General features: G+C 39.8%; 1 protein-coding gene across 2 annotated transcripts in view; it reads right to left on the bottom strand.

Moving 5' to 3' along the window:
• The window catches only part of gabbr2 (gamma-aminobutyric acid (GABA) B receptor, 2), a 692,216-nt gene that overhangs the window by 122,221 nt on the left and 556,399 nt on the right, over positions 1 to 13,596 (bottom strand). For both annotated transcript variants that reach the window (XM_052016888.1, XM_052016889.1), the window contains 3 exons: positions 9,969 to 10,049; positions 8,440 to 8,590; positions 1,838 to 1,970 (listed from right to left, as the gene is read on the bottom strand). In XM_052016888.1, the coding sequence (XP_051872848.1) occupies positions 1,838 to 1,970; positions 8,440 to 8,590; positions 9,969 to 10,049 (365 nt within the window). The remainder of the gene's footprint in view (positions 1 to 1,837; positions 1,971 to 8,439; positions 8,591 to 9,968; positions 10,050 to 13,596) is intronic.

Raw genomic sequence — 13,596 nt, 5'->3', positions numbered from 1 at the left:
TTGTGGTGGAGGGAGTGCATTTAGATTGGAGGGCTGTGATTAGCAGTGTCTCACAAGGATCAGTTCTGGGACCTCTACTTTTTGTGATTTTTATTAATGAGGGGGTAGAAGGGTGGGTTGGCAAGTTTGCAGTGACACAAAGGTTGGTGGTGTTGTGGATAGTGTGGAGGACTGTCGAAGATTGCAGAGGGACATTGATAGAATGCAGAGCTGGGCTGAGAAGTGGCAGATGGAGTTCAATCCGGAGAAGTGTGAGGTGGTACACTTTGGAAGGACAAACTCCAAGGTGGAGTACAAAGTTAATGGCAGGATTCTGGGTAGTGTGGAGGAGCAGAGGGATCTGGGGGTTCATAATCACTGATCCCTGAAAGTTGCCTCACAGGTGGATGGGGTAGTTAAGAAAGCTTATGGGATGTTGGCATTCATAAGCCGTGGGATCGAGTTTAAGAGCCGTGAGGTAATGATGCAGCTCTACAAGACTCTGGTTAGACCACACTTAGACTACTGTGTCCAGTTCTGGTCACCTCATTATAGGAAGGATGTGGAAGCGTTGGAAAGGGTGCAGAGGGGATTTACCAGGATGCTGCCTGGTTTAGAGAGTATGCATTATGAGGAGAGACTAAGGGAGCTAGGGCTTTACTCTTTGGAGAGAAGGAGGATGAGAGGAGAAATGATAGAGGTGTACAAAATATTAAGAGGAATAGATAGACAGCCTGCGCCTCTTTCCCGGGGCACCAATGCTCAATACAAGAGGGCATGGCTTTAAAGTAATGGGTGGGAAGTTCAAGGGAGATATCAGCGGAAGGTTTTTTACCCAGAGAGTGGTTGGGGCAGGGAATGCGCTGCCTGGGGCGCTGGTGGAGGTAGGTACATTTGTCAAATTCAAGAGATTGCTAGATTAGCAGATGGAGGAAGTTAAAGGGAGGGATATGTGGGGGGAAGGGTTTAGATAGTTTTTCGGCGAGGTTCAAAGGTCGGCACAACATTGTGGGCCAAAGGGCCTGTATTGTGCTGTACTTTCTATGATAACTATGATGATGATCTTTTACTTAATTTCAGTAAAGGTATCGAAATATCAACTAAACACATGCAGCAGGAATTTTGTCTGAAATATTTACAGTCACCAGACAAAAGTCTCAATTTGCTGCAAGTTCCTTTCTCACAGAAAACATGGAAGGAAATAACACTGCACTGATTTTAATAGAAATGCTGCAGATTCACTGCAAATTCACATGATAAATTGAATGTCTTCTGACATCCAAACTTGCATTTATATCATATTTGCCCAATGAGGTTTGGCTTTTCTTCCACATGATCCAAAATGAAGCATGGAATTTTATCAGGAAGACAATGTACTTTAAATCCCATAATGCTGAGATGCATAAACTCACAAATCAACCTGTCATATTCAATTGACCAGTATACATGATATATTATCACATTCTTAGCCTGTCTAATAACATTGGTGCTTCTGTCACTTCACTTAACTCAATACCCACCCACTTCATTACAAGTACATTGGGATTGCAGTATGCAGCAACACACCAAGAAGACTTCATTACCATCTCAAGTCCCACAATACCTTGATCCAGAAAGATAAGAGCAGCATCCTTTTGGGCACCCAGTTGGATGCAGCTTGCTGCACTTGTTCAATGTCTTGGAATTCTCTACCCAAGAACATCAGCAAAAAGAATGCAGCAGTTTAAAGACAAGGCCCATCATCTTCACAGGACAACCAGAGGTGGGCAATTAATATGGTCTTGCTACATACACAGTGAACTAAAAATTTAAAAAAATTCTCCACAGAAATGCAAATTAGTGCATGTGCAGTACTTACTGTACATAGAGTCTCAAATGTGTTGGGCTTAACGAACGATCCATCAAGGCCAAAAAGGAAGATGGATGCATAAGAGAGCATTCCCCCTAGGATAATAAGGTTGTTCATGTAGGGGCTGGACATCTTTATCAACCTGTGAAAAAAAAGACATTTGGCAGTCATTAGTTCTAATAAGATTATTCCTTGTTTTTGTAAAGAATGGTCTTTGCTAGACAAAAATCATGGAACGACAACCGCTATTCAACAAGTAATGACACACTTCTTCAACAGATGTGCATGCAAATACATGAGATAAGTTCTTCCAGTTTGTGAGCTGAGAAACAGAGCCAATGAGTATAATCCATGGACTATCTCACAACATTCTGGAAAATAAAATCTATTTGACAAAAGAAGTAAATTTATTGTAATTTAATTGGCCAAAATAAAACAGAGCCTTTTGAAAACAGAATGGCACTTCTAAATATTGCTACTGCTTCTTGGAAATCATGATTAAAAACGTCGCCAATATTTAACTTCTGACAAGCATTGTTTGGCAACAAACAAAATGATAAAAAGAAACTTGTGAGTCTTGAAAACTCTCCGCGAGTTTGGACACCCTACAGCACATTTCATCAACAAATCCTACCAGGGTTTTTCCCCAGGACAGACCCTGTTATTTGCCAAAGGAATTTGCTGTCAGTTTGTGTGCCCAATTCCACAGATGTGAAGGCATTTCATGCTCCTGCCCTGCTGTTTAATTTGGAACCCAGATTTTAAATTTTTTTTTTCAGGAAACTGCTCTGAATGAAGTAGGCACAGAAGTCCTTGTGCAGCCAATCTAACATTTTACAGCATCTTCCAGTTGAGAGCCAACTAACAGGTACTGATGTTAGTATGGACTCTTGTTTGGATTGTTGAAATGAGGGAACAGCAGGGCAGGCAACAACAAATGATCAAGTCTTTAAGGAATGTTAATTTCTATTGGGTTGCATCTTACAGACTGACAGCTGGTAGTCCAGAAGGGAACTATCATCAATCAGACATTTAAACCTCAGGAAGTCTCAAGCTTCTATGTGTACACGATCACAGCTGTCCAAGACTTCCTGAAGATCAGATGCTGTAACATTCAACTGCTTGTTCCATTGAGCCTTTTGTACAAAGCTACCACACAGAGCACCACTGAACAAGGTCCCAAATAGTATCAACCAGCAAAGATCACCTGCAAGATATGAATCACATAAGCACTGAACTTCAAGATTTTGAATTGTGAAATTAATTTTTAAGCTATTCATTGTTTATGCTGTCATTCAAATCATTTGATAGCTTTGACACCATGCTCAATATGGATGTGACTTAGCTACTGATCACAGTGTTTCTGCAGGGGTCAGGGCTTGTGAAGCAATTTACTTTTAGGGGAGGGGGTACAGGTTCAGGGGAAGGGGGTGGACGAGGAATGTGCTGCATTAGTCCTTGGAAATTGGGCCTTGACAATCCATTCAGGTTAAGTGAGACCCAGAAGACAGGGGAATGGCAAGCTCATTTCTGTCAGGAAGTTTTGATGTCTTTCGTTTCAAAGTAATCCTTTATAGAGAGATTAAAAAAAACAATTCTTGGTGCATGTGGCTGAATCTTACTGACCCAGACGTGAAGCCTATCAAATGGGCCAGGTCTGGAAATGAAGAGTCAAGCTTGCTGCCCGAAGTATCCTGGACTCCAGAGGCATGGCCCAAACATCTGCAAGCTCATTGTCAATGCTGCAAGTGTCATTTAATAGTATTTAAATATCTCTGAATGTCAGAGATTTTGTAAAAATTAACAGAATGAATAGTTCTAAAATAAAATTAAAGTATTTTAAATACAATAAAATAAAACTAAGCATCCTTATAGTAAATATATAATAGAATGAACCAAAATAAGGAACTTAGGTTACTTCTCTGCTACCCTAAAATCTCAATTAAAATCAATGGGGTATTCAATACCACAACAGTGCTGGGGAATCTCAACCAGAGGGAGTTCCACCACCGATCTTCATGTGGAATTCAACAGTGGAGTAAACCGACAGATCCAGTGTTTCTAAACTGTTAGTTAAGAACACATACAGTTCACATCGCTGTGCAGGTGTCCCAGACTTATTTCTGTTTAGCAGCAAGATCTGGTCCACAGACAATATTGAATACACATCACTTATTTTCTACTTCACTGCTACTCAGTTATGACTAATTGATTCAGGAATACTTCAGTGTTAGTTCAATACAGCCCAGTTATAGAGTCATAGAGCACAGAAACAGGCCCTTCAGTCCAACTGGTCCGTGCCAACCAAACTAAGCTAGTCCCATTTGCCAGTGTTTGGCTTATATCCCACTAAACTTTTTCTATCCATGTACCCATCCAAATACCTTTTAAATGTTGTTAATGTAAGATATCTTTATTAGTGACATGTACATCGACACACACAGTGAAATGCATCTTCTGCATTGAGTGTTCTGGGGGCAACCCGCAAGTGTAGCCACACTTCCGGCGCCAACATAGCATGCCCACAACTTCCTAACCCATTTGTCTTTGGAATGTGGGAGGAAACCCATGCAGACATGGGGAGAACATATAAACTCCTTACAGGCAGCGGCCAGAATTCAACCTGGGTCGCTGGTGCTGTAATAGCGTTATGCAAACCGCTACACTACTGTGCCTGACCAGTACCTGTTTCAATGACTTCCTCTGGTAGCTCATTCCATATACTGACCACTCTCTGGGTGAAAAAGTTGCCCCTCAGGTTCCTATTAAATCGCTTCCCTCTCACCTTGAACCTATGCCTTCTAGTTCTTGATTCCCCAACCCTAGGAAAAAGACTGTGCACATTTACCCTATCTATGTCCCTCACAACTTTATACACCTCTATAAGATCACCCTTCATTGTCCAACACTCCAATGAAAAAGTCCCAACCTGCTCAACCTTTCTCTATAACTCAGTCCCTCGAGTCCCAGCAACATCCTCATAAATCTCCTCTGCACTCTTTCTTGCTTAATGGCATCTTTCCTGCACCAGGGTGACCCAAAACAGGCATCAACGGGCAGGCTATTGGTGAGTGCAGTCAATGATAGCTTCCATCACCTTGCTGATGATTGAGAGTGGACCAGTTGGATGGTAATTAGCATGATTGGAATTGTCCTGCTCTTTGTGAATCTGGGCAATTTTCCACATTAACAGCCAGATGCCAGTGTTGCAACTATATTGGAACAGCTTGGCTCAGATTGCAGCTTGTCCTGGAGTGAAGGGCCTCTGTATCCAGCCATCTCTTGATATCAAGTGGAATGAAAGGAGGTGAAGATATCAGGAAGAAGCAGAGATGGATCATTTATTCATCATTTTTGCTGAACATGGTTCTGTTCCTAAGCAGGCACAATATCCTTTTGAATAGCTGTAGTACTGATGTTTTACTTTATTTTCCCCCAGCTCGTGAAGAACAGGAAATGATAATGCAATGGTTCAACAAACTACTTTATTCCAAAAAGAATCATTCCTTGATCTCCAGCAATAGCCACGTCCAATATTAGTCAAAAATAGACTACAAATCAAGCACATCAAACATGGCAATGGAAGCTCCTTATTGGAAATTAATCAATTTTCAACGATGGGGTTTCCCATTTTATCCATGTCAGATTAAATGCTTATCTACTGCTTTGTGTGAGAATAATTTATTTACGTGTTCTTGAAATAGAAAGCTCCTTCTGCTCAATGAAGTGAAAGTTCATGTTGAGATTAGAATGTGAAAGTGATAGGGGTAATTTTTAATTATTTGTATGCTGGTATCTCATATTAGAAATGTCAGTCTATAAATTGCACAGGGTTACAATCATTGATCTAAATTGTAGGCCAGATAACTACTTTTGTGATTTTAGTCTAAAGCACTTCCATAAAAGTAGTTTCAGTCTTCCACTGGAAGGAAGTGTTTAAAGCTCATTTAGCTGGTGGCAGCCTGATGGAGAAAATTAATTTGCTGGTATTTCCATTAGATTGATGATGTTTTTAACTTCATGTGAGCATGATAAGCATCTTTCTTGTGCTTCAGTTCTGGAATCTTATCTAACATTGAACTGTGAACTCCAAGATTAAGACACCCTGGATATTTATGCATACTGCTGAAAGCTGATTTTTTTTTTACACAAGAACAACTACGTTAATAATAAATTACATGTGGTACAAGTATGTTCCACTGATGTATTTCCTTCAAAATTAAGTATGACAGGAATACACATAAATAAGGAGAGATAAGGAATATCTTGCTTACCTCACAAAAGACAAAGGAGACAGAATATTTATAAAAGACAACAGCCAGACTTGCCTCAGAAAATGCCTTTGAGAAAAATCAATGGCTAAAAGTTACATTTTAGCAGTTTATTCTTTACATACATCTCTTTTGAATATCAGCACTCTGCCAACATTTCTGTACTGATTTTCTCAGAAACCCTGAACTCATCTTGTAAGTTTTTTGAATCAGGTTTGTGCGCAACCATCTGTGAAAGAAAATAATGGTCTTTTTAATTGATTTGAATGGACCATAGTTGGCTCTGCATTCCAGCTCATTTAGTTTGTGAACATTGACAAATACTTGTCTCAGGGATTTGGAAATTTTTCTTGCAAATCATTAACAAGGTGACACCAGTGTTGAATTTCAGTCAGCTAAAACAATAATGGAGGCTTGTACTTATAGATGACGTATCAAGTTAATTCCAGTGGGTATTGTGGAACTGACAACCGCAAAGAACAGTTACGAGAACAATTCCACTAAGTCAGGTGGCACTTGGAATATTGTGTACACTTTTGGTTGGCACACTATAGAGTGGACATGATTGTACCCAAGTGCAAAGACTAACCAGGATGTTGCCTGGATTGGAGAACTTCAGTTATGGGAAAAGATTGGATAGGCTGGCCTTGTTTTCTTTTGAGCAAAGGAGGCTCAGAGGTAACCTGACAGAGTGATACAAGATTATGAGAGACATAGAAAGGGTAGATAGTCAAAACCTTTTTTTCCCATGGTGGGGTATCAAAAACAAGAGGGCACAGGTTTAAGGTGAGAGGGGACCTGAGGTGTAAATTCTTTTACAAAGAGAGTGGTTGCTATTGTGTGCAGTTCTGGTTGCCGTATTACAGGAAGCATGTGGAGGCTTTGCAGGGGGTGCAGAAGAGGTTCACCAAGATGTTGCCTGGATTACAGAGTTTTAGCTATAAGGAGACTTCCGATGAGTCTGGATTGTTTTCTCTGGAGCATGGGAGGCTGACCAGCAAGCTGAAAGAAGTATATAAATTTGTGAGAGGTAAAGATAGGGTAGATAGTCAATCTTCTTCCCAGGGTGGAAATGTCAAATACCAGAAGGTATAACTACACGGTGAGAGCGGGAAAGTTTAAAGGAGATTTATGTGGCAATTTTATTTGTTTTTTTTAACAGAGTGTGGCAGGTGTCCAGAATATCCTGCCGGGGAAGTGCTGGAAGCAGGTATGATAGCAACATTTAAGAGGCATTTAGACAGGCAGATGAACGGGCTGGGAATGGAAGGATAAAGACCATGTGCAGGCAGATTTGATTAGTATAAATTGGCATCATGGTCGGCACAGACATCATGGGCCAAAGGGCCTGTTCCTATGCTGCATTGTTCTATGTCCTATGTTATATGATATCTGGGATATGCTGCCAGAGGTGGTGAAGTCAGAAGATATCATTACATTTCAAAAATACTGAGACAGAATAGAATAGGCAAGGCACAGAAGGATACAGTCCTACTGTGGGCAACTGGGATTAGTGCAGATGGGCCTAAATGTTAGTATGGATGTGGTGGGCTGAAAGGTCTGTTTCTGTGCTATACAGCTCTTTGACTCAGTCCTGAAACCATCATTAAACACCACAGAATAAGTTCCGTCGAGGTTTATGACAGTTTAAACATTTAGATTTGATAGTGATTGGTCCATTTATTCGTTCAACCGATATCATTTGATAAATTTACAGCAATTCCAAGACAATAGTTAATTTTTCAGTATGAATGCCATCTCGTGTCAGTTTCATGGATAGCACTTGGTATCAACATAACTGATTTCCATTGGCATATATGTGGACTTGGAGCTGAACAAAACTAATCTCTTGAGCCTTAGGATATAATGAAAGTTTTGTTAAAATTAACAACCTCAGATCAGTGTCACAACTGCAATCTGCAATTCATGTGAAGAGAATTAATCATCTGAGCCACAATGGGAGTTCTATGATGTTATCTGAACTCTTAGTGTGACAGGCACGGTGGTGTAGCGATTAGCGTAACGCTATTACAGCGCCAGCGACGTAGGTTCAATTCCAGCCGCTGTCTGTAAGGAGTTTGTACGTTCTCCTCGTGTCTGTGTGGGTTTCCTCCAGGTGCTTTGGTTTCCTCCCACATTCCAAAGACGTACAGGTTAGGGAGTTGCGGGCATGCTATGTTGGCGCTAGAAGCATGGCGACACTTGCAGGCTGCCCCCAGAACATTCTACGCAAGAAGATGCATTTCACCATGTGCTTCGATGTACATGTGACTAATAACGATGTCTTATCTTTATTAGTCACATGAGCTTTAAAATCAAGAGCTAAAGAAAGAACCTTACTTCTGATTTCGATTTTTGATGTTGAAGAAGAGGAAAGCACTGGACATGAACATTCCTAGAATGGTTAAAGCAGAAAGAATGCAGTAGAGTGTCAGGGAAATCTTGCGCAGTTGTGGCTGTATGATGGTCCTATCCTTTGGAGGTTCAACACCTGAAAGCAGGAACAGAAGCTTCAACTTAAGATGATATAAATTAGAGTCCCACTGTTAGTTTGGTTAAAATGCTTTGGCCGGTCTATTAAATTATCAAAGAAAATAGGAAAACAGTAGTATTTGAGCGACACAGGATGAGAGGTGCCTTGATAAAAGTGTATAAGATTATGAGGGGCATCAATAGAGTGGACAGCCAGCACCTTTTCCCCAGGGCAGCAATGGCCAATACTAGAGGACATTAGTTTAAGGTCAGAGGAGGAAAGTTTAGGGGAGATGTCAAAGGTAAGTTTTTTTTTACACAGAGAGCGGTGGATGCCTGGAATGCACTTCCAGGGTGGTGGTAGAGGTTGACAAAATAGAGACATTTAAATCACTCATAGATAAGCACACGGAAGTAAGTAAAATGGAGGGTTATGGGCTGTGTTGGAGGGAAAGGTTAGACTGATCAGGGAGTAGGTGTTTATATAGATCGGTACAATATTGTGGGCCAAAGGGTCTGAACTGTGCTGTACTGTTCTATGTTCTATGAGGAACAAAATATATGTTGCCCTGTCAGCCTTGTAAATCATACAGCATGAATCAGCATCACGAAGTTCAAGCCATCTTGTTCTATTCAACACTAGGCTGACAAACTGAGGGCCAAGAATTAATTATTCAATTATCTTTAAAAGGTTTACAATTCAGTACCTTTAAAAACAAACACCATTGAGATGGCAAAATAATCCTCAGTTGTCACCACTCATCAGGCACTGCATTTGTTTGCACTCCCCTGAAGGATAATTTTCTTGTAATATGAGGACCACTTATTCGACTAACTTTGTTGCATACTCAGAGCACTGTGGTGGCCAGAATGTTGGCTCTCAGCAGCCACTTAGGGCAGCTAACTGTGCCATTGTGTGTCTTGAGGTACAAAGGCCCACTTCAGAAATGACCAGTTGAAAGTTACTTCTGAGGAGGATCAGTATGGAAAGATTTCTCTTTTACAAGGACCCTGCAGTAAAATTGTAAGAAACTGATTGGATAAATGAAATTCAGTGAATGCAGCATGGATGGAATTTTAGAAGACTTTTAAAAGATATATCACAGGATGTTTGCTACAAAAATCATTGCAAATGATATGAGGAAATATAGCTGAATGGAAAGCAAGTTTGTTGGTGGGCTGGAAACACTGAGGGTAACTGAGTGTTGAGTATATTAGATCAGAATTGGAAGTGGTGAGCCCCATAATTCAGTGCTTGGCCAGCTTTTAGGGCATAGACAGGATAAAATATGCAGACAAATGGCAAATAAGTGTGATTAAGAGCTTGTGTATTTTAGTCAGGATAAGGGAGCAGAATTATAAACTCAAAGCATTTATCACATAGAAACATGTCCTACCTGGAAACCTCAGAGTGTCATTAATGAGCTCCAGGGAGTCTGCTACAGCATTATATTCTCCAACTTTAATTTCCACTTTATCTGAAAAGAAAAAGGAGGAGCATATTCAAATATTTCCAGCAGATGACCATAGAAATGTCAGTGAAGATTGTAATTGTCTTTTGTTTTGGCTGAGAAGGTGTGACTAATGTTTTAAGGCTGATACCTCATCAAGCACAGTGTCATGTTATTGACTGCACTGTGTTGAAGCAATCATCTGTACAGGCTTGTTCAACCAGCCAGGAAAACTCTTTGGAATAAACAGTCATGCTGTGCTGAGTTTTGAGTTAGAGTCAGTTCAGTTCCTTGCTCACAAGATAAGCCAAAGAACCCCGATATTATATTTTCTTTCCAGCCACAATCCACTTTCAAAGGAGATGAGCCTATAAGACTTGAAAAATTTTTAAAGACTGATAGCAGAAATACTATGGTTCTCTGTACTTGTTCAGTAACCTTGTTTGAAGTTACGTATATCTAAAATATCCAATCCGACAAGTGAATATTTGTTTCTGCTTGATTGAAAAAGCAAATTTCAATTACTAAATGAGGTAATCTGATTTTCATACACTTACAAAATAAATTGTCACCTGGCATAGAAATCATTTCCTTATTATCTCATTAATATTCCCATTTATATCTCTCAAATGAAATGTGTGTCCTTTTCCAGATAGTTTCCTCTTTGCCCAATTTAATTCTCATTAATTAACAGATCTGCAAATCCCTCCTTAATGACAAAGAGTACACCTACTTTTGACTTTGTTCCCAAATACATCAGGCCAATCAGTGCAGTGAAATATCTTGCAGATAATTTTATTTATTAAGCCTCATGTGCAATTTATATTCCACTGCAGAGGCAGCAACAGCGACATCCATGATTGGATTTCTGTTGTGCTACTTTGTACAAAACAAACATAGCAACAATACAATCATGGACCATGATGCATCCACTTCACAGGCAGCAGTTTTCTGCCCATGTTTCAGCATGTTGTTTTGATTTGCTTCAAAAGAATGGATCTGAGCTTTAATCAGTACAGAGACTTTTATTCTTTAGTTTAATGGAGAGAGGCAGCCATGCAGATTCTCTGTAATACAAAATTTGAGCATACATTAACCTCTGGTTTACTGCTGGTAAGAAAACATTAGATCTTTACTGATCTATTGGTGAAGTAAGATCTTACAACGATGGAAGCTGATTGGTATTGGTATTAAATACCATTGACTGCAGCGCACAAACAACAGCACCACTGCTGACTCACATTTCACCAAAGTATCCTTTTTATGCCAAAACACAACTTGCACTGATTTTTATCTTTGTGGACAATGAATAAATTAAATTATCTTTGCAATATTTACTTGGTAGATGGCATAATGAAGCTCTTATCATGGCAGTTTACTTAAGCTGTGATAACTTTCTTATTCTGATGAAGGATCATTGACCTGAAATGTTAGGTCTGTTTTCTTCCACAGACGTGGTCTAACCTGCTAAGTGTTTTCAGCATTTTCTGCTTTTATAAGCTTTACAACATTTATTCTCTGGTGCTCTGCAGGGTATTAACACAAACTGCCAATCTGCACTGCAGCTCTATGGGAATGTTGTCCCTTGCCCTCTCTTTTTCCACTATGAAATTATCATGAGTTTTAAATATTGAACCACTTTATGATTTACTTCTAATCTTGTCTTTAACTAACCTTCCTTTGCACTTTACCAAAATCATCTTGCCTTGATTAGAAAAAAATTCCCTCCTATTAACTGTTGATCAGTTAATAACAGGTTTTCTCCAATTTCAAAGACTTCCTACACTTGCAGATATTCCTTGATGATTGAATTGTCATACCTCGAAGATTTTCCCAAAGACTTTAGTTCTGCTACAATTTTTTGTGTTATTCTCTGCTAAATGATGCTCTGATAACAATCTCTCTCTCTCTCCTCTGGCAATCACTGCTCATATGTTTAACTGGATCAAGGCTGTGAGAAAAGGGCTAAAGCCAAAGAGTTCTGGCCGAACCCCCACTGACAGTCAGTGAAGAAGGTTCTGGTGACTCGACGGTAACATTGATTTGTTGCTGAACTGAAGGAAAGTGCTGGGTCAATAAATGGTTGGTTCACATTCCTTCAGCTAACACCTTTTTGAGGGAAGCTGTTCCTATTTGCAAATGGCTAATGGTCTGATGGGCATGGGCTTAAAATCTTTGGCAAAAAGTGCAAAGTGGATGTGAGGAGATATTTTTTTCCAAAAAAAAATACAGAGAGGAGTTTTTAATCTTTAATTCACTCCCTGTAGGGATGGTGGAAACAGAATGAATCAGTGATTTCAAAGATAATGTGATGGACGTTTGAAAGAGAATAACTGGCTGGGCTATGGGAAAAGAGAGAGGAATGGGATCGACAGGATTGTTCTATGAAGAGCTCACAAAGGGCTTCTTCTGTGCTAAACAATTCTATGATTAAAGTTTCATAGGGTAGAAATTTAACCCAATTGCCTAAATCCGTAATAATGCAGTGCCTGTGCATTACTTTTTCCTTCTGAAATCCAGTTCCCTTGAAGTCAATGGAACCAAACTTCAAATATAATCAAACTACTGTTACTACTACATTGCCTGTGTAGCTTGAGTGATGAGGAATAACTTGTAGCTCCCAGGACCAAACCTGTTCCAGGGAAATGTGGCTGAAGAACCCAAACTATGTCACAGCCATTGTGTTGTTTAAGCAAAGACATAGGGTAAATGCAATAATTGGCTGCTTTGTGACTTAGAACAGCGCATACCTATCTATAATGACCTGTCTCGTATTTACTGACATCATAGGAGGAGACCATGTGGCCCATCAAGTCTTTGACATCCCTCAGACCAATCCCATCAACCCAACTTCCCCACTTATTTCCCTGTAACCTATTGTCTTCTGATATAAAACTTACATGTCATGACCAAATCGTTAGCTCATTTTAGAACAGTAGTAACCGTATTAATATCAGCACAATTTGTTTATTCTCGGCACATGGATGCTCTGCTTATGGATGGTGTGTACAAATATTCTTTTAGAAAATAAAAATAGAAAACACTGGAATTGCTCAGCAGGTCAGGCAGAATCTGTGGAGAGAGAAACAGAGTTAACATTGCAAATCAATGAACTCTCACCAGAACTGGTCATTGACTTGGAATTCTATTTTTTCTGTCATCCACGCTCCCTGCCCTGCTGAGTACTTCCAGCAGTTTCTGGTTTTATCATCTGCATTATTTTGCTTTTGAATTCTTCGGAAGATTCTGCATCTTAAGAATTTTCTTTAACTAAATGAAATAACTGAGGCACAGCACTAGAGCCTGAAAAGACAGTTCTCGTTCTCAGTCAGAAAATTAATCCCAAGGACGACCTAAAGGAGTATTTTTGCCAAATGAAGTGTTACTTGCACAGCTAGGGGGAAGAATAAGTAGGAATAAGCTTCTTCAAAGTCTGTTGAGGGGTCATTGTAAGCTTCTATGAACATATTAAGGTGTAAGATAAGCAGTTGTCATGGATGTAATCAAATACCGTACTGACACTTATTTTACAGAGTGCAGTGAAAATCTGGAATTCTGAACCCCAGAGAGTTGG

The sequence above is a fragment of the Pristis pectinata genome, chromosome 5 (assembly GCF_009764475.1).
Source record: "Pristis pectinata isolate sPriPec2 chromosome 5, sPriPec2.1.pri, whole genome shotgun sequence".
NCBI lineage: Eukaryota > Metazoa > Chordata > Chondrichthyes > Rhinopristiformes > Pristidae > Pristis > Pristis pectinata.
Note: the sequence above shows the minus strand (reverse complement) of the source record. Positions and strands in the feature narration are given on the sequence as shown.